The 19,274-nt window shown below is 33.5% G+C and overlaps 5 protein-coding genes across 6 annotated transcripts in view; 3 read left to right on the top strand and 2 right to left on the bottom strand.

The window, feature by feature from the left end:
• Positions 1-2,769, top strand: part of LOC17875395 — a 5,666-nt gene extending 2,897 nt beyond the window's left edge. The window contains exons 9-11 of the mRNA XM_006282349.2: positions 1,859-1,945; positions 2,026-2,160; positions 2,282-2,769. Of these exons, the coding sequence (XP_006282411.2) occupies positions 1,859-1,945; positions 2,026-2,160; positions 2,282-2,617 (558 nt within the window). The 3' untranslated portion in view covers positions 2,618-2,769. The remainder of the gene's footprint in view (positions 1-1,858; positions 1,946-2,025; positions 2,161-2,281) is intronic.
• A 7,547-nt stretch (positions 2,770-10,316) lies between these two features.
• Positions 10,317-11,867, top strand: LOC17876274 (homeobox-leucine zipper protein HAT2). Its single transcript, XM_006280872.2, has 4 exons — positions 10,317-10,697; positions 10,840-11,132; positions 11,221-11,300; positions 11,400-11,867. The coding sequence occupies exons 1-4, from the start codon at positions 10,544-10,546 to the stop codon at positions 11,707-11,709; spliced, it is 837 nt and encodes a 278-aa protein (XP_006280934.1). The 5' UTR covers positions 10,317-10,543; the 3' UTR covers positions 11,710-11,867.
• Positions 11,868-12,384: 517 nt separating this feature from the next.
• Positions 12,385-13,989, top strand: LOC17875805 (pentatricopeptide repeat-containing protein At5g47360). Its single transcript, XM_006282045.2, has one exon. The coding sequence runs from the start codon at positions 12,440-12,442 to the stop codon at positions 13,871-13,873; it is 1,434 nt and encodes a 477-aa protein (XP_006282107.2). The 5' UTR covers positions 12,385-12,439; the 3' UTR covers positions 13,874-13,989.
• Positions 13,963-15,594, bottom strand: LOC17876651 (palmitoyl-protein thioesterase 1). Of its 2 annotated transcripts, none has more exons than XM_023785282.1 (7): positions 15,495-15,594; positions 15,172-15,287; positions 14,960-15,073; positions 14,758-14,823; positions 14,613-14,651; positions 14,354-14,476; positions 13,963-14,273 (listed from the first exon to the last, which is right to left on the bottom strand). In XM_023785282.1, exons 1-7 carry the CDS (start codon positions 15,592-15,594, stop codon positions 13,983-13,985), a joined length of 849 nt encoding a protein of 282 aa, XP_023641050.1. In that variant the 3' UTR covers positions 13,963-13,982. The 2 variants fall into 2 exon arrangements, with proteins under 2 accessions (XP_023641050.1, XP_023641049.1); XM_023785281.1 differs by having other exon boundaries at positions 15,172-15,298; positions 15,413-15,594.
• Positions 15,595-16,789: 1,195 nt separating this feature from the next.
• LOC17875357 (palmitoyl-protein thioesterase 1) lies at positions 16,790-18,711 on the bottom strand. The gene is made up of 7 exons (XM_006280767.2): positions 18,277-18,711; positions 18,018-18,144; positions 17,816-17,929; positions 17,645-17,710; positions 17,517-17,555; positions 17,301-17,423; positions 16,790-17,209 (listed from the first exon to the last, which is right to left on the bottom strand). The coding sequence occupies exons 1-7, from the start codon at positions 18,462-18,464 to the stop codon at positions 16,916-16,918; spliced, it is 951 nt and encodes a 316-aa protein (XP_006280829.1). The 5' UTR covers positions 18,465-18,711; the 3' UTR covers positions 16,790-16,915.
• Positions 18,712-19,274: the final 563 nt, after the last annotated feature.

A 19,274-nucleotide genomic window follows, 5' to 3' on the forward strand; every position in this document is an offset into this window, starting at 1 on the left:
TAAAATTTAGTTTAAATTAATTAAATGCTTACCAAAATTAAATTTATTATCATTTTTATCTAAAATCGGTTAGTAAAAGAGGTAATATTAGTTGAAATTTATTTCCTTCCTTTTTCGTTTCTGAAAAATGATTTTTTCTTATAAGTTTTTAAAGAAAAAATGTTATCAATCAAATTTTTTATTTCATAAAATGTATATTATTTTTATTCATGGTTAAAAAATATATTAGTTACATAAGATCTTTTAAGATATCTTGCATATCTTATGTTTCAAAAAAATATTTAAGTATATATTTTTCAAATTTATTTTCTCTTTTATAACAATGAAAATAATTTAAGAGTTACAATAAAACCACTAAAATAAATTTTAATTTATTTTAAATTTTATTCCTTAGTAGCCTTACATGCACCTTTTGGTTATAAATTTCACATATATTAATTGAAAACTTTAAATTATTCAGGAAATAATGAATACTTATATATATATTATAAAACTTTAAAAGAAAAGGAGTGCTATTTTTTAATAATAAGTAATTAAATGTTTTCAAAATTAAATTGGATTAAAACCTTTAATACGAAGTTTGTGAATAAAAAAAGATGCACAAATATTAATTTAATTTCTTTTGTTTACTTTAAAAAAACGTTTTAAATATAAATGATTTTAGTTAAATAGTTTAGGAAATATTTAATTCACGTATAGGAATAGTAATGAAGACAAAATATATTGAGATTCTTCACCTAATAAATTTCCTTAGATAAAAATTATAATATCTATAAAATCTTTTAGATATTTGAAAATTTAGATTAACGATCAAGATTTAATCTACAAATAAACGATTGCGATAAAATCTTAAATGCATATATATATATATATATACCATGTAATTTAGAGGAAAATTTTTTAAAAGGAATATTAACCATTTTATTTAACTTTTTTTACATATATGATGATAAGAAGTAGGACTAAATAACCTTCGAATGCATACCACGTTTTTTGGATTTATTGGGGAGGATGTTGTTGATCTTCGTAGTTTTCCCAAAGACCTCAAAATCTCAAGCTACTACATCAAAAAAGTAGATTATAATTAGTTGTTTTATAAAAATTAAACACAAAAAGTAAAATATTATGAGTAAACATTGATTAAAAACGATATGAAAGCATGTGGTGTGAAAATTTTTATTAGTTCATGCTTTGTTTTGTGAGATATATATTTTGTCTCGCTTTTGAAATGAATGTAAACTAAGAAAACATGGAATGGTTTATATAGGCTGTAAAAATGGGGTAGTTAATATTTTAGAATATTTGGTTTGAGATTTAGTTTTGAAAAGAAATAACTTTATTCAATCTCAATCACTAAATTATCGTGATTTTATTGTTAAATATTAAATATTATATCCGAATATTCCATTATCGTGATTTTATTGTTAAATATTAAACATGGAATGGTTTCTATTAAAACAAATATTAAAATACTCAATGTTTAAAATTTCGATCAAGATCTTTATAAAATATTTGAAATTAAGAAAATCTTGCCAATTAAGCTAAATTTTAGGCATTGTATCTTACAAATAAAGTTAAATATCAAACGTAATAATTATCTTTCCTTTAATATTGAAAACCAATTTTTTTTTTTATCAACTGAAAAATAAACAATGGAGATTAAATCTCTAAACCCGATAAACATATCCGTTTACTTAGTTAGATCCGCGTGTTAACCCAGTTAGAAATGATAATTATTTCATTTTGAAACTATAGTGTAAATTCATTGTGTATTTCAGCTTTAATAGTATAGATGCTTCACATGAAAATAGATACATATTTGAGCAGAGACTAATGGGTTTTATTTGTTGTAGTGCAGTCTGCGTATAATATCGGTGGGCAAATCATAAACGCAAACACCATCGAATACTCTATCTTCCGCTTCCAGACTCCAAGGAACGGACGTGTAAGAGTCTTAACTCTTAACTAGCTCCTTATTTTCAAACACAAATATACAATTTTTTGAAATCAACCTATATTATACAGTGGCTTGAGACCATTATTAACACAGCCTTGAGGAAGAAACCAACCGAAGATAAAGTAAGCTCAGTGTTCAGCCTTTGCAAACCAGAGCCACTTCTCTGTTTTGCTCTTTGCACTGGTGCTCTCTCTGATCCAGTGGTAACTTATTTTTGACTCTATTACTAATCCTATTCACATACATATTCTAAGGTTTGTCATACTTCAGTCAGAAATGTCCATGGCTTTTAATGAAAACTCAACATACTTGAATTGGTTACAGTTGAAAGCCTACACTGCATCAGACGTTAAAGAGGAATTAGAAGCTTCTAAAAGAGAGTTTGTGGGAGCAAACGTAACTGTAAAGATGCAAAAGAAAGTGTTGTTACCTAAGTTAATAGAAAGGTTTACAAAGGAAGCTTCTCTGAGCTCTAATGATTTGATGAGATTGTTAATAGATAACGCAGACGAAAAGCTTAGGGAGTCGGTACAAAAATGCGTACAAGGTAAACCAAACAACAAGAAATCTTCTCAGGTCATTGAATGGTTGCCATACAGTTCAAAGTTCCGTTATGTTTTCTCAAAGGACTTGATGGAGAAAAAGCCTTGGTGGACTTAGAAGGATATTGCTTGTGTTATAAGAAGCATCTAAATTCCTTTGCATATGATTTTGTTTTGTATGATGATGGTGTATTAGAATCGTAAGTTGATTTAATCGTTTCCCTATGTATATAAGTATAAAGCTTGAGTTTATGATCGTTGAGACAATAAAGCTTGTGATCCTTGTATAGCAAGTTACAAGACAAATCCATACCTGACAATGACAAGTGAGGGATATTTTGCCAAGAGGCATCTCCTTTCTTCAGAGAGACGCTATCTTGTTCGCTAATCATCTTAATAACTAGGTAATCTTTGGCCAACCATCAGAAGCCAGCTTCCGTGAGTCATCACGCAAAAACTCTTTGCAAAGTCGTCACCGAGATGGCGACTTTTGTAGAGCTTTTCTTTCTCTTCGGGATTGAACAAGAGACAGCAATTCTCATCTCTGGGGAAGCTAATGATCCAAGGGATCTGATTGTTTGGCTGAGATTGTCTTGAAACTTGATCGCCAAGATGAGCAAACGCACTTAGCTCTTGTGAAATCAGCGAAGCCAAGACCTTCGAATACCAGTTGCATGAGATCCAGAGGAAGGTTCGACCAGCCATGAGATTAAGGAGGAGGAATAAAAGAGGCCCAACAACCTGCATCTCATACTTACTTCTCATTGTATAATAGAAATAATTGAATTTAAAAATATATATACTTTTAAGAAATATATATTCTTATGGTGTGAGAGTAGACATACAGTAAGGATTTTGTGATAGCCAATAGGAGCAAGATGATCATGTAGAGTTATGAAAGATGTTAATTAAATTTTGTAAGATTTAGTCCTAATAAAGAGAGAAAGAGATGTACTGTATATTACTTGAATGAAGTCGCATTTGCTAACTTAAGAGAATGAAGTAGAAGAAAAGACAATGTTGTTGTTACGGTGATTGATTGATTAATAAATATCAAAAATCATAGAAAAATATGAGATATTTTAGAGGAAATTAAAAAGCTTAGACCACACATAGACATAGGAACAGAAGAGATCCCCACATGAGGTCCAGCTAAGGATATACATAGTTGTGATTTGTGAACCGGAGGTCCACTATGACCGATGTTATCTGTTGGATTTTGTGGTTTGTAAATTAATTTTGAAAAGCCAAAAAGTTTCCTTCCTATTATTAAAAAAAGTAATTGTGATTTTTCTATACAGTTGTGTTGTGCAGTTGCAGCACACGTTTCATACTAACTCATTCTCAAAAAACATGTCATACAGTTTGGGTTTCTTGTTCTTTGTAAAAGCAATCTTCTTCATTATATTTATATCCTTTCGACAGTAGCTGTAGCTGCACCATCTCTGTTTTCTTGGTTTGTGATCATGATCATCAAAGGTCTGACTGGATTTTTAATGTTTATAAACTGGTTTCTCAAACTTTTCTCAAAAGGCACCGTCTGAATTGTGATCTTCTCTATCTTCAAGTCTGTTTTCTTGCATCTAACAATTCTTGCAGTGTTGTCAATGTTTGTAAGTTTTTGGTTTGCTCTGTCACACCGATGTATGTATATATGGATCATACTTGGTTGTCAAAGAAGATAGCAGTTTTTACAGCAAATATTCTTCGGCCATGTTGTCTCCCATATGATTTCATCTCATTATTCAGTTCAGTAATTCTTTTCATGAGTGTTTCTTTTGCTGTTTGCTTTATGCTCCAGAAAGCTTCTCCCTTAGCCTTTGTAGTCTAATTTGTGATGTCTTTGAATCTCCTCTGTATTCTGTATGCAGAATATCCCAAGCTGCTTGGGCTGAGTCTTCATCAGAAACTCTTCCTCCAAAGCAAGGTGATCTTTGACTTCTAATTTCTTCCCATTCTTATACCGAATTAAGCAGACAACACACTTCTTGTTTTCATGTCAAATAGAAAATGAGTTTGATGTCTCATATTCATGTCATAATATAGTTGGTAGTTAGGTTAGACATATATACTATTTGTTTAGGAAATTATTGGTTTTAGTTAGGTTAAGGGAAAAGAAAAGAGTATATTAAAAAATATGGGAATATCATCAATGATGACCTCGTTCGTTCTACATGTACAGCCAATGCTGTAAAGAACAATCAAAGCTAATATACACATGTATGAAACACATATGATTAAGCAAAACTAGTTCTTTGTCTTGTGTCTATGTAAAACCGTCTTTCTCCACTTCCCTTATTTGTTGGTCTTGTTTTGTTAAGTTTTCTGGACTAGTCACTGAACTAGTACACTCTATTGTTCAGACTGTATCTTCAATATTATTTTCTTAGCGTTAAACTGCTCACGTGGTCCAGTTATATTATATGGTCGTAACCAGATTGAGAAAATCTTAGCTTCTACCAAAATTTTGTTCGCAAGCTGTTCAAGAACTGTAGTTTGCACAAAAAAGAACAACTAACGTTCTTGAACAGCTTGCGAAAATTTTTTTGGTAGAGGCTAAGATTTTCTCAATCTGGTTACGACCATATAATATAATAGGACCACGTGAGCAGTTTAACGCTGGGAAAATAATGTTTGGGGTTATGATCCCAAGCACATCAAGGAAGATCATATCTATATTCCGTTGGTGGAGCCATCAAGGGGATATTGGGAGGTCCAACTAAATAAAAAAATTTGGTGAACGAAGATACCAAAAGCTGTGTTCGAGGATGCACAATAGTTGTCGATTCTGGGACAACGGATATCGTTGGCCCCTTGGTAAGAGACTTGTGTTTTCATCAATATTATATATTCAGTTTTGTAATCATAATATTTTATTTTTTTGGGTATTTGTAATTTTGTTTTGACAATTTTTTTTTTCCTGAAGTATATATATAAAGATGGGAGATATTGCTACACTCGCTTTGCGATTAGTATCAATGGGGAATGGTAAGTTGTGAAGTTGTGCGATCAATTGATCTAATTCCACAAATTTAAAAAAAAAAAAAAAAAAAAAAAAAAAAAAAAAAAAAAAAAAAAAAAACAAATAATTGGATTCCAATGTAGGTTACTAGGAGAAGCTTTCATGCAGGTCTTTTTTGATTTCGGAGATGATGCTAAAGGCCGAAGAATTGGATTTGCAAAATCAGAACCCGAACCTGCATAGAATGTGATGGGAATAATTTCACCAATTATCCGGTTTATGGTTTAATGTTGCTATTTACTATTCCGGTTTAGTTATCTCAAACCACTAATAAACACTATATCATGTGTAAGGCTTTGGCCACTATTTCATAAATTAATAAGAAAATATATCTCTTATTTTCATCACGATCGAAATCTCTGTTCTTGGGATATCAAAGCCCTTGGGGATGCTGATAATTAAGCTTCAATTGGATGAATGGTAAGAACTGTCTTTCTTGTAGCCAGATCATCTTTTAATTCGCCTTTCTCGATCGAAATAATTCTTGTTTACTTGTTTGTTTGTGTTTTAGAGTTGTTAATTAGGAAACACTAGAGAGAAATCCAATCTGTGAAGAAAACTGCTTTAAGACTGATCTTAGTATTTTACTTACACAAGGGTGTACGTGTTACTTCCTGTGACCCGTAAGAAATGATATATCAGTTGACAGATTCTGAGTTCTTAGTTTCAGTTTTGTGCTTTATTGTTTAGTTTGGTTTTACACTTTTACTTAATCCTCTAAACCGTGAAGAGAGCATCACCAATCACACTTTCTTTTAAGGGATTCGTTCCCTTTGTTTAGGACATGTGAGAGTGGTTTTGCAACTGCTGCTGTCTTTTGGGGGCACTTAAAGTTTTTATCTTCATTACACATTCCTTAATTAAAACCACTTTATGGTAAACCAAACAGCAAGCTCAGGTAATTGAATGGTTGCCGTACAGTTCAAGGTTCCGTTATGTTTTCTCTAAGGACTTGAGGGAGAAAAAGCCTTGGTGGACTTAGAAGGATCTTGCTTGTGTTATAAGAAACCTCCCTATGCCCTAATTTTCTCTGTCTTTGTACGTTTATAACGAGACAATGAAAATCATATAAAAAATATTTATATATATTTATATCTTAATAGTATATGTGAAAACCCCAAAATAAATCTATTTTCTTATAACCATTAAACAATAACAATTCAGTGAATTCGGTTATTTAATTTCAAGTACTATTTTCTGGAAATTTACAAAAAAAAAAAAGGATATTACAAGCAAAAAAAATAATCTAAAACATTAGTTTATGTAACTTATAAGATACAAAAGGAGTATTATTTTCATTATTTTCTTTATAGATCATCAATTATATAGAGTTTGACTATGATTATCCGCTGATAAAAAGTTTAGCTAAGTAATTGATTTTTTTATAAGTAATTAAATTTCTTCGTCGTGTTAGGTTTTTGTTAGAAACTTTCAAACGACTCAAATTACATTAGACAAAAGTTGTATGTGTAATACTAATAATCTTATACAGTTAGTAAGTATATTACTAGTTGATTAAGCAAAAATTTGGTTTATTCTTATTGAGTGGAAAAAAAGAGAAGGATGTTTGACCGTTGACTGGGGAAGAATGCACGTGTGGGTGTGTCACACACACGTGTGCTTAGCTGTAATGGGTGGTTTAGGCGTTCGCATAGAAATATATGCGCCACGTCAATTCCACATGGGAACCTTTTTTTTTCCAATTCGCAAGCTTACTCATATATCCTCTCATGAAGAAGATTCTCAAAATACACTTTCATTTTATTTTTCTTTATAATCATTGATGAAATTATGACTTTATAAAACAAAACAAAATCATTAAAGAAATTATAGTCCCTATCTTTTTATTTCTTGGCATGGGAATCTCAATGATCATATTACCATTAGTACTAAATAATATGCCTTAAATTTAACGTAAGAAATCATGAAAAAAACTGTCACGCATACACCATTTTTCGTTGATATATTTATGTAGTATACCTAATAATTAAAGCTTAGTAGTATAAGAATCCAACAATCATGTGATGCAAACCTCAAATTCGGAGCTTTTTTATTTTAGAATAAGAATAAGTTGCCATCATAATCATCATGCATGTTTCCTAATATCAAATGTTCCAGTAAACAGATCTCGAGTACATGTGAGAGGACAATTAGACAAATATACTATTTGTTTAGGAAATTATTGGTTTTAGTTTGGTTTAAGGAAAAGAAAAGAGTATATTAAAAAATATGGGAATATCACCAATGATGACCTCGTTCGTTCTACATGTACAGCCAATGCTGTAAAGGACAATCAAAGCTGATATACACATGCATGAAACACATATGATTAAGCAAAACCATAATTATTGATACTAGTCCTACGCAATTTCGAAACATATATAATGATTACATCATATACTATATATGTACTTTAAATTTTGTTATATAGTAGTAGTAGTAGTATATAAAACTTTTTTAAAATTATTCCTTTGCCATATGATTTTGTTTTGTGACACAACTTTGGATTTGGATCTGTTATATGTAGGCCTGCAGCTTTATCTTTTGAATACTAGCTAGTAAATATTGTCTTCGGAAGAAAACTAATGAAATGAAATAATTGTGTATTCAATTATTCACTTATCATGTAGATAGGGGAGAAACTAATTAAGGTAATAACATTATCCTTCTTGAAGGCACAAACGGATGCTCATATCTTTGTCCACTATCTTCATATATAGTGAGGACTAGAGGAGCCCCTATAGAGAGAAAACTAGGAACAAAAAAAAAGTGAAATGCCGAGTTGATGGGTTTTGGAAGACGTGAAGTTAAGTTCTCATTTAGGCTATGCGTTGAATAATGAAAATGTTATCGTTAAGTAAATTGTTATGAGTTGAACAAAGACGACAGTGATCTTGTATTCTCTAATGTATTGAACGAGTTCATCCTATTTGAATATTGATTCAACTATATAATTAGTTGTTAATGGTATTCGTAATTAGTAGGAGTAGTTTCTAATTTCGTGGTACTGCTCATCATGATCATGATCATCATAATCATTTATATCATATGGGTTTCGGTGGACTCCTTTTACTAATCGAGAGAGAGAAATCGAGAGAGAGAGAGAGAGGGAATAAATGATTAAAAAAGAAAAGCATGCGCGCGAGTGGAAGTAACGCACTTAGAAAGTGCGTGTGTGAGCGAGAGAGAACACGTGGGACAGACAGATCAAAGACTGAAACACAACTCCGACATCTTGTCGGATCTTATGTAAAGCATTGGGTCCCACCTCCACACCACCACTCAAACCATCCCTTTTTTTTTCTTTTCTTTTTTGTGCTACAGTGCTACTCTTTCTCAATAATTGTTCTCCCCCCCATCCATTGCCGTGTATCTCTCTATCTATCTCTCTTCCAACTCTCCTCCATACCACCGCTTGAGCTTAAACATGTGTTTCACTTTTGTTGTATGCAGGAGGAGCCAGGAGGAGAGTCAACAAAACGGCCAATCTTTTTGCTATCTACATCTATCTACAACATACACTTATAAGTTATAACATTATTACAGTTCGGATTATGATTATGCGATGACACTAATAGTACTATAATACAACCAATCCTAATTTCGGATAAATGATTACTGGATTACATGCTTCAATCATTGTTAAAACAAACTAATTCATAAAAAACACAAGTTAATGAGTTGAATACAAAGGAATATTACTATATGATAAAAAAGTAGGCAGTTAAAGGCAAATCAAATAATGATGATAGTAACAAGTTAGCATTGATTGAGGCGGAGGATGGGTTTACATTTACACATGCATGATAAGGAGAATGCGAGTGAGGAGGAAACAAACACAACAAGCACGGTGTCACGCGGAGAATGACCCACATGCTCCTCTCCCCATCTCCATGCTCCCACCATGTTACTACTGTACGCAAAGTGGTTTTACTTATTTTATACACTCTCTCTTCTTGATGATGAAAAGGAGAAAAATAAAAAAAGTAATAATGTAGCTTTAAAATGTCATTGTTAATGAAAGTAGAAACCATGATGATGGCAAAAACCCAAATATATTCATCTCACTCACACTCACACTCACACGTATATCATTGGTTCATAACCGTTGCTTTGGTCCACACAGCTTTGAACAAGTTCAGATTCTTTTGGATTGTGTTTTATACCTACCACTCGAATTAGTCAATATTCCATTATATCCCCCAACCTCTCTTACCTTTTTCATTTTTCCTTCTTCTTCTTCTTTTTTTTTTTTGTAAAAAAATATACATACATATGTGACAAATAATTGGCTATACTATTGGAGATTTGACTCAGCTCGGATATGCCGTAACTAATCAAGATACTATTTTATATGCTTTTTTCTTGACATCTTTACATTATACATGAAGTTTGGTTATCATTATATGACGTACTTGATAAAGACAAAACGAAGTACGAGTTTGATCAACTTTGATATACAAGGTTCGAATTGCGTTATTTCATATACCAAAAAAAAAACATTGCACGATGATGATTCACTTAATTGTGGATTACTTTCTCAGAGCGACCGGACATATTGGTATTGGTTTTAATGACATTGGTTTTTAAATCTTGAAAACACAAACACATATACATGTGAAAGACAAATATGTCTTTATATCATACAACATGGGTTTGTAAGAAATAAACTAAAAATGTGCTTCCTTTTCTGTTTTAAGAAAAGAAAATTAGAAGAAAAAACATAAATATTGATTCCATTTATTATGGAGAAAGTACAAAAAAGAAAGACATGGCAAAAGCCAAAGGAGGGGGACACAAGTTGAGGATAAAGTAATACTACAAGGCCAATACAAAACAATAATGATGGATTGTAATGAGCCACCTGACAAAAATCTCATCATTCAAAGTACTATATTAATCCCCCCACCCCAATCTCTTCTTCTTCAATACCACCACCTCACATCTCTTCTCTCTCTGTATCATCTTCTTGATAATTTCTTTCTCTACTCATAAAGATCAAACCTTTTTGTTGTGTTCTTGATGATGATGGGAAAAGAAGATCTGGGTTTAAGCCTAAGCTTAGGGTTTTCACAGAATCACAATCCTCTTCAGCTGAATCTGACTCCTCCTAACTCTTCCTTATCAATCAATCTCCAGAGGTTTCCATGGAACCAATCATTCGATCCTACATCAGGTTTATACACTTGTGAAACTCTCAGATCTTCTCTGTTTTTTCCTTTTTGTCAAAGAAACAGAACAGATCCCAAAATTTTAAAAGATTAAGCTTTTCTTCTCCGGATAGATCTCAAATCTAAAGTTTGGTTGCTCCTTTGCAGATCTACGGAAAATAGATGTGAATAGTTTCCCATCGACGGCGAACTGCGAGGAAGAAACAGGAGTCTCGTCTCCAAACAGTACGATCTCGAGCACCATAAGTGGGAAGAGGTGTGAGAGAGAGGATATCTCCGGGGCCGATCACGACGATATCACTCCAGATCGAGGGTATTCGCGAGGAACCTCCGACGAAGACGATGACGGCGGCGAGACGTCGAGGAAGAAGCTCAGGTTATCGAAAGATCAGTCTGCTTTTCTCGAAGAGACTTTCAAAGAACACAACACTCTCAATCCCGTAAGTGTGAATATTTTTTTTGGAGCAAATGAATGGCATAATCGTAATTAATCTGAAATAACCAAGGGTGTTATTGTAAATCCTGCAGAAACAGAAGCTAGCTTTGGCTAAGAAGCTGAACTTGACGGCGAGACAAGTGGAAGTGTGGTTCCAGAACAGAAGAGCTAGGTTAGATTTTCTTGTCTGAACCTCTCGAATGATAAGATTACGTTTATACCCCTATGTAGGAGTTTTTATTTATTTACAGAGTCCGGTTTTGATTTACAGAACCAAGTTGAAGCAAACGGAGGTAGACTGCGAGTACTTGAAACGGTGCGTAGAGAAGCTGACGGAAGAGAACCGGAGACTTCAGAAAGAGGCTATGGAGCTTCGAACTCTCAAGCTGTCTCCACAGTTCTACGGCCAGATGACTCCACCAACTACTCTCATCATGTGTCCTTCGTGCGAGCGTGTGGCTGGCCCATCATCATCGAACCACCAGCACAATCACAGGCCCGTTTCTATCAATCCGTGGGTTGCTTGTGCTGGTCAGGTGGCTCATGGGCTGAATTTTGAAGCCTTGCGTCCACGATCGTGATTTTTATTTTTTTATTTTTAGTAGGAAAAGGGTGTTTTCGTATTTTCCGTTATTGATATGGTCATTGTAATTTTGGATGATTGGCCTTCTCATGAACTAGTCTTATCATGTATGATGCAACCTCAAAAAGATATTTTAACTAGCAAAAATTAGCTACACACTTGCATTATTTATTAATCACATTATGATACTATATTTTTGATCTCCCACAGGAGTTCTAAATTAACCCACAAACGTTTTCTTGATAAGTAAAGCTATACTCTCGGTTAGTTATTATGGTGGTATAAGTGTAGCCTAATTGCAATTTCTAACGAAATGATGAAATCTTTTGTGACCTAATCTGTAACATGTATGTATGGCTGAGAATGAGATGACTTTAATTGCTTTTTCGATAGACTGTTCATAAATACAACTTCATTCCCCTGTTTACGAGTTTGCGATTTTCTCATTACATTTGGACAAGTTCTTAAAGATTAAAGATTGTTTGGCTCTTACTGTTGTTCTAAATTTTGTGGTTTGTATTTTTGAACGAACACTTGTTTATTGTATGAGGCTATGAGAAACTCTTATTGGGTTAATTGGCTTTTAATGGGCTGAATTAATATATCGTCGGCCCATATATTTTGTCTTCGTTGTCGTTTCCATCTGCGAAGCTCTCTTTTTTCTCCCACTTCCTCAAGTCTCCTCCTCCTTTTACGAAATCGTTTACCAACACCTTATAGCGACCCAGATGCTGAGTCACTTGATTTGTCGTCTGGCCTCTGCTTCATTACGATCTCATCCCTCAAAAATCTCAGCTTTACAGTTTTCCACAACGATCTCAGCCGCTGAGAGACTATACGACCATCTTCAGGGATGCACAACTAATCTCGAGAAGGAACTAGCCTCGGCTAAGGTGAAATTGGAGTCTTCTTGTATCAACGAGGTAATAAGAAGATGCCATCCAAATCAATTCCAATTGGGTCTTAGATTCTTCATATGGGCAGGAACTCAATCCAGCCATAGACACAGTCCTTACATGTACAGTAAAGCTTGCGACTTTCTTAAGATTAGAGCAAACCCAGATTTGATTAAGGAAGTTATTGAAGCTTATCGGAAAGAGGAATGTTTTGTTAGTGTTAAGACGATGAGGGTTGTTCTAACTCTGTGTAATCAAGCGAGACTTGCTGATGAGGCATTGTGGGTATTGAGGAAGTTTCCTGAATTCGATTTATGCGCTGACACTGTTGCCTATAACTTGGTGATTAGGTTGTTTGCTGATAAGGGAGATTTGGATATGGCTGATATGTTGATGAAAGAGATGGATTGTGTTGGTCTTTATCCAGATGTGATTACTTATACATCAGTGATCAATGGGTCTTGCAATGCGGGTAAGATTGATGAAGCTTGGAAGTTGGCTAAGGAGATGAGTAAGCACGATTGTGTTCTTAACACCGTGGCATATTCGAGGATTCTAGAAGGAGTTTGTAAGTCTGGCTCTATGGAGGCAGCGTTAGAGTTGTTGGCTGAAATGGAGAAAGAAGATGTTGGTGGATCAATTAGTCCGAATGCGGTTACTTATACTTTGGTAATTCAAGCGTTCTGTGAGAAGAAGCGGATTAGTGAGGCGTTGTTGGTATTGGATAGAATGGGAGACCGAGGATGCACGCCGAATCGTGTTACTGCTAGTGTTTTGATTCAGGGGGTTTTGGAGAACAATGAGGATGTTAAGGATCTTACTAAGGTGATTGATAAATTGGTGAAACTTGGCGGTGTTTCTCTTTCCGAATGCTTTAGTTCAGCTACTGTGTCGTTAATCCGTATGAAAAGATGGGAAGAGGCAGATAAGATTTTCCGTCTGATGTTGGTCCGCGGGATTAGACCTGATGGTCTTGCGTGCAGTCTTGTTCTCAGGGAATTATGTTTATTGGAAAGGTATCTCGACTGTTTCCTTCTGTATCAAGAAATCGAGAAGGCCGATGTGAAATCAACAATAGACTCAGATATACACGCGATTCTTTTGCTCGGTCTCTGCAAACAGGGGAGTTCTTGGGAAGCTGCTAAGCTTGCGAAATCGATGCTCGATAAGAAAATGAGATTGAAAGTTTCTCATGTTGAGAAAATCATTGAAGCATTGAAGAAAACTGGTGATGAAGATCTCATGCGTCGTTTCTCTACTGATTAATTTGATTATTCAGATAGGGTTATATATATTCATATAAGGATAAGAATTCTTGTTCTAAGCTTGTTTGATATTGCATAAATTAGTGTAGCAATTGAGGTATGTGCTATTTCTAAGGATGCAAGGGCTCCTTCGTCTTGCGGTTGAGTCTTTGTGTGAGAGACGGTTTGTTCTGGAGATATGGTACTACGTATTTGACGACATCTTCTTTGGCCATTTTGACGTGTTCGCCGGGCACACTTACAAACTTCACTTTTCCAGCAACATCCAATGTTTTAAGACCGATCCAATCCTCTGTATAGAGCTTTGTCTTTTGAGCAGGGAGAACATGTTCGAAGTCACCATCCGGATAAAACCCGAACCAAGTTGAATCATTTGGAACAATAATCGTATCGTCCTGAAACTGTAAAAGAAGACAGAATCATCAAGAGAGGAATCAAATCGATAGGCGAAAAATATAAATGGTTTCGAAGAGATCAAAACCTTGACAAGAACCAGATTGTGTAAACTGGCGAAACGTTCTTTGTAAGTTGAGTTTCTTTGTTCTGGTATCTCATTGCTAAGCTTAGGTAGATACTTAGAGCTTTCCAGGTACTTTGCCACATCCTAAGAAACAGAAAAAGACAAAAAAACATTTTGTGGAATCTCGGTTTAAAAACTTTAATGTTGTTGTTTTGATCATTATTAATACACTAATTTGTTGATTTTGGCAAGTTTTCTTATGGTGAAGAGAGACACATACCATAGGGTCTTTGAAATAACCACTAGGAGCAAGACGATCCTACAAAATCATTAAAGATTTTTAAACTAATTTCTTATTAAGGATTTAATCAAAGTCATTAAAGACATACTTTATGGTATATAGAGAGAAAGAAAGAGAGGAATACTTGAACGAGGTCGCTATAGACACCTTCCTTGATTAGCCCATCTACTATCTCACAAAATAAATCAGACTTGAACAAGAAAAACCAAAAACAACAAAATAATACGATGTTGTTAGTTGTTACTTGTTACTGTGATTTAATATATATGTTAAAGATCAAAGCAAAGAAAAATATTATATATTTTAGAGGAAATAGAAAGGCTTACAAGACACTTGGGAACAGAGGAGATGCCAGCATGAGGACCAGCCAAGGATATATAGTTGTAAACCGGAGGTCCACCGTCGCAGAACTCGATCAAACCTCGAGCCACTAGGTTCCCCTGCTCCTTCATCATTCATAAACGTTCATGAGACTGAAACATGTAAAAATAATGATCAAACAGTACCTATCTTTGGTTTTCAAGAAAGTATCAAGAACCTGAGATCTTGCAACGATGTTGTATCCTTGACTCAACTCTTTCATTTGCTTTACCTTCTCACATGCTATTTCTGCTTGTCGTGTGAGTGGCATGAACCATGAATCGTGTCTTCCATCGCCAATTTCTCTGGATTCCATAAAGAAAACAAGAATAAGATGAAACCAAATACATCATCATAGTTAAGCAATAGCAAGAATACACACTATTATACATCATCATAGTGTTGTGGACTTTACTTACATGCAAGAGCCAGGAGAGCCAGAGAGGTTAGTGAGAAGATGTGTGAAGTTATCATTTGTACCATCAGCACATTGAGCTGCGATTCCATGAAGCATTATGAACGGAACTGAGACAGAAACATGAACCATGCATAAGAATGCAACCACCACCGTAACACAAGACCGCTTCAAACCTTTCTCCATATTCGTAAAACGCCAAAGATATACGAAAGCTGCAATTGGCTTTTATGTGTTTGTGTCTCCAAGAACTTTTAAGATGCATGGGAATTTTTTTGTTTTCTTTGTAGCCAAACATATTAAATCAAAAAATGAAATTAAATGTTACCATAAAAAATGGTAATAAAAAATGGTAGTGAATCAATATTCATAGAAATCATAATAAAAATGTTACCATAAAAAATGGCCTATTCAATTCAAAGTTATATATATATGTCAACGTATTTTCTATATTTATAATATATTTCTATCTAATTTAAACTAATAGATTTCAAAATATTATAATTTTTTTTTTAAAGTTTACATTAATTGAAACATTTTGAAAAAACTTAGTTATTAAAAAGCTTTGATATAATATAATTCTTGAAATTTATATCTTTTCAAATATATTAAAAATATTGAATATTAAATAGTTCAAATGTTATAAATATTTCAATTTAATAGAAAGTTAAATACTATAAATAGTGAAACTCCAAAAAAAATTAAAATAATATAAATATTTCAACTCTATATAAGTTTAGGTATTATTAATTTTTACTTCTCTAAAAAGTTTTTATATATTATAAATTTTTAAACTACATGTAAAGTTTAAAATATTAGATATTTATCTCTATAAAAATATAAGTTTAAGTATTACTATATCATTCAAATTTTTTAATATCTTGAAGATAATTTATTTCCAGATATTTTTAAATCTAAATTTTATTTTCAAAGATATACAGTTTCTATTGAAAAACTTGAAAAACCTCTTAACAGAAAACCAAATCTAACCATATAATATATAGATGTATAATATAAAAATATATTTTAGAATTTTATGATATCTTGATAATAAACGGTTTGGTTTGCTAAACTCATAATCATACGATAGAGCGGGTAATGATATATATATATATATATATTTATGAATTCAATTATTTACGGGTTAGTTCATCAAAATATACAATATGAATGTGTATTTTTTTACAAATGTGATCTTATCAAATATTTGTTTTCAGTTAATACAAACCCGTGCTGTAGCAGAACTATTAAAATACAATCCTACACGTATGTGCGTGTCCATCACTAATTTAGTTCATAGTTGATTCGGATCCACTGTCACGTCATTCCGAATTTCTCAGTGAAACTGATAATTCATTTTTTCAAAAAATATATATATATATATAATAATTCAGATAGGTATGTATGTATTTATATAAGAATAAGGATTCTTGTTCTACAAAATCATGCATCACTAAGCTTTTTAGACATTGCATAAATAACTATAAAAATTTAGGTATTTGCTCATTTAAGGATGCAAGGGCTCTTTGGTCTTGCGGTTGAGTCTTTGTATGGGAGACGACGGTTGGTTCTGGAGATACGGTACAACGTATTTGACGACATCTTCGTTTGCCATTCTGATGTGTTCACCAGCTACACTCACAAACTTCACTTTCCCAGCAACATCCAATGTTTTCAGACCGATCCAATCCTCTGTATATAGCTTTGTCTGTTGAGCAGAGAGAAGAGGTTCGAATTCGCCATCCGGATAAAACCCGAACCAAGATGAATCTTTTGGAACAATAACCTTATCGTCCTGGAACTGTTATAAAGAAAAACAGAATCATCAAGAGAGGAATCAAAAGATAGTTGAAATGAAAAGATATAATGGTTCTGAAGAGACCAAAACGTACCTTGACAAGAACCAGGTTATGTAAACTGGTGAAACGGTCTTTGTAAGTTGAGTTTCTTTGGTTTGGTATCTCATTGTTAAGCTTAGGTAGATACTTTGAGCTTTCCAGGTACTTTGTCATATCCTGTCAAATCAAATACAAATAACTTTTTGTGATATCTCTGTATATAATTGGTGTTTTTGCAAGTTATCTTATTGTGTGAGTGAGTAGACTTACAGTAGGGATTTTGAGGTAACCACTTGGAGCAAGGTGATCCTGTAGAGTTATTAATTAAAGATGTTAATTAATTTGTAATTAACTTGAGGATTTAGTCCTAATAATAAAGAGAGAAAGAGATGTATTACTTGAATGAAGTCGCTATAGATATCTCCCTTGATTAGGTCATCTGCTAACTTACAGAATAAACCAGACTTCAACAAGAAAAAAGACAAATGTTATTAGTGTGATTGATTGATCACAATCAAATAACAAAAAAAAAAAAAGATTAGATATTTAGAGGAAATAGAAAAGCTTACACCACACATAGGAACAGAGGAGATGCCAGCATGAGGACCAGCTAAGGATATATAGTTGTAAACCGGAGGTCCACCATCGCAGAACTCGATCAAACCTCGAGCCACTAGGTTCCCCTGTTTCAATATCATTCATCAACATCCATGAAACTGAAATGATCAAAAAAACAATATTTAAGGGGTTTCAAGAAAGTGAATCAAGAACCTGAGATCTTGCAACAATGTTGTAACCTTGACTCAACTCTTTCATTTGCTTCACCTTCTCACACGCTATTTCCGCTTGCCGTGTGAGTGGCATTAACCATGAATCGCCTACTCCATTCCCAATTTCTCTAGATTCCATACCAACCAAGAAAAAAACATAGACGTAAGCCACTTTGGACGCTTTAGATATAGCAAGAATACACAAACCCTTGTATATACAATGAATAAACTAGTTTTTTTTTTGTGGTTACAAGACTTACAAGCAAAAGCCAGGAGAGCCAGAGAGGTTAGTGAGAAGATGTGTGAAGTTAGCATCTCTAGCATTAGAACATTGAGCTGAGATTCCATGAAGCATTATGAAGGGAACTGAGACAGAGACATGAACCAAGCCTAAGAATGCAACCGCCACGGCAACACAAGAGACATGAACAAAGAGCTGAGATTCCATGTTTTTGTGTTTTTTACTTCTTTAAGGTTTATAAGTAGTCTCCAAGAACTTTTGAGATAGGAATGAATATATAAAGGAAATAATAGAAAGAGTGTGGTGTGGTTGGAAGTTGCGGCCAAGTAAGAAAGAAGTAGACGGTGATGATTCGTTTCTACACCAACACAGTAATGAAATGGACGGTGATGGATTAGTAAGAATAGAAATAGACGGTGATGATGATTCGTTGCATTAAACTCTCTCTCTTTCTTCTTCTTGTTCCTCCTATGCTATCTTCTCGCGGTCTCTTTTAATATGGCACGTATTTATGTGTGTCTCTACGTATTTATTTATAACATAGCTAGCATATTATCCTAAAGGGACTTTCATATAATTAATCTTTACAAAAGCTTATAAATCCACTCATATTTAATGCAAAATAATTTTTTTTTTTAAAGTATCTAATCATATTTTAACTATTGTAATTTTGTAAATATATGTAAGCTTACCCAATCTGGTAAGGATGTAATAAGTGAATGGGTGTGTTGTGTTGATTGATAGGAGGGATAAAAATGTGAAGGGTCAAGTGGTTTTGTTTACTTATTGTGTTTCTTTCGATAGCCAATCACATTTGTAGATCTTATTTTTTGGTTCCATACCTCTTCTTCTCTGGTTAAAATATCTCCAAAACTATACTATTTGGGAGTACTATACATGTTTTGACCATCTTATACGTACATTATAGCAAATAGTGGTGATACTAGAAAACAAGGTCTCACGTTAACGTTACTCTCACGCTTAAATCTTTTACAAATAGAACTCGTCGGTCAGATG

The sequence above is a fragment of the Capsella rubella genome, unplaced genomic scaffold (assembly GCF_000375325.1).
Source record: "Capsella rubella cultivar Monte Gargano unplaced genomic scaffold, Caprub1_0 scaffold_8, whole genome shotgun sequence".
NCBI classification, from domain to species: Eukaryota; Viridiplantae; Streptophyta; class Magnoliopsida; order Brassicales; family Brassicaceae; genus Capsella; species Capsella rubella.

Excerpts from the sequence above, each read along its gene's own strand:
- LOC17876651 (XM_023785281.1), bottom strand. The coding sequence starts at position 15,594 with ATGGAGAAAGGTTTGAAGCGGTCTTGTGTTACGGTGGTGGTTGCATTC. Across the intron at positions 14,652-14,757 it reads TCTATAGCGACCTCGTTCAA|GATCGTCTTGCTCCTAGTGG; the intron begins GTATTCCTCTCT and ends ATGATTTTGTAG. Across the intron at positions 14,274-14,353 it reads ACAATCTGGTTCTTGTCAAG|TTTCAGGACGATACGATTAT; the intron begins GTTTTGATCTCT and ends CTTCTTTTACAG.
- LOC17875805 (XM_006282045.2), top strand. The coding sequence starts at position 12,440 with ATGCTGAGTCACTTGATTTGTCGTCTGGCCTCTGCTTCATTACGATCT.
- LOC17876274 (XM_006280872.2), top strand. The coding sequence starts at position 10,544 with ATGATGATGGGAAAAGAAGATCTGGGTTTAAGCCTAAGCTTAGGGTTT. Across the intron at positions 10,698-10,839 it reads ATCATTCGATCCTACATCAG|ATCTACGGAAAATAGATGTG; the intron begins GTTTATACACTT and ends GCTCCTTTGCAG. Across the intron at positions 11,301-11,399 it reads TTCCAGAACAGAAGAGCTAG|AACCAAGTTGAAGCAAACGG; the intron begins GTTAGATTTTCT and ends TTTGATTTACAG.
- LOC17875357 (XM_006280767.2), bottom strand. The coding sequence starts at position 18,464 with ATGGAATCTCAGCTCTTTGTTCATGTCTCTTGTGTTGCCGTGGCGGTT. Across the intron at positions 17,711-17,815 it reads CCTCTGTTCCTATGTGTGGT|TCTGGTTTATTCTGTAAGTT; the intron begins GTAAGCTTTTCT and ends TTCTTGTTGAAG. Across the intron at positions 17,424-17,516 it reads GTTACCTCAAAATCCCTACT|GATATGACAAAGTACCTGGA; the intron begins GTAAGTCTACTC and ends TTGATTTGACAG.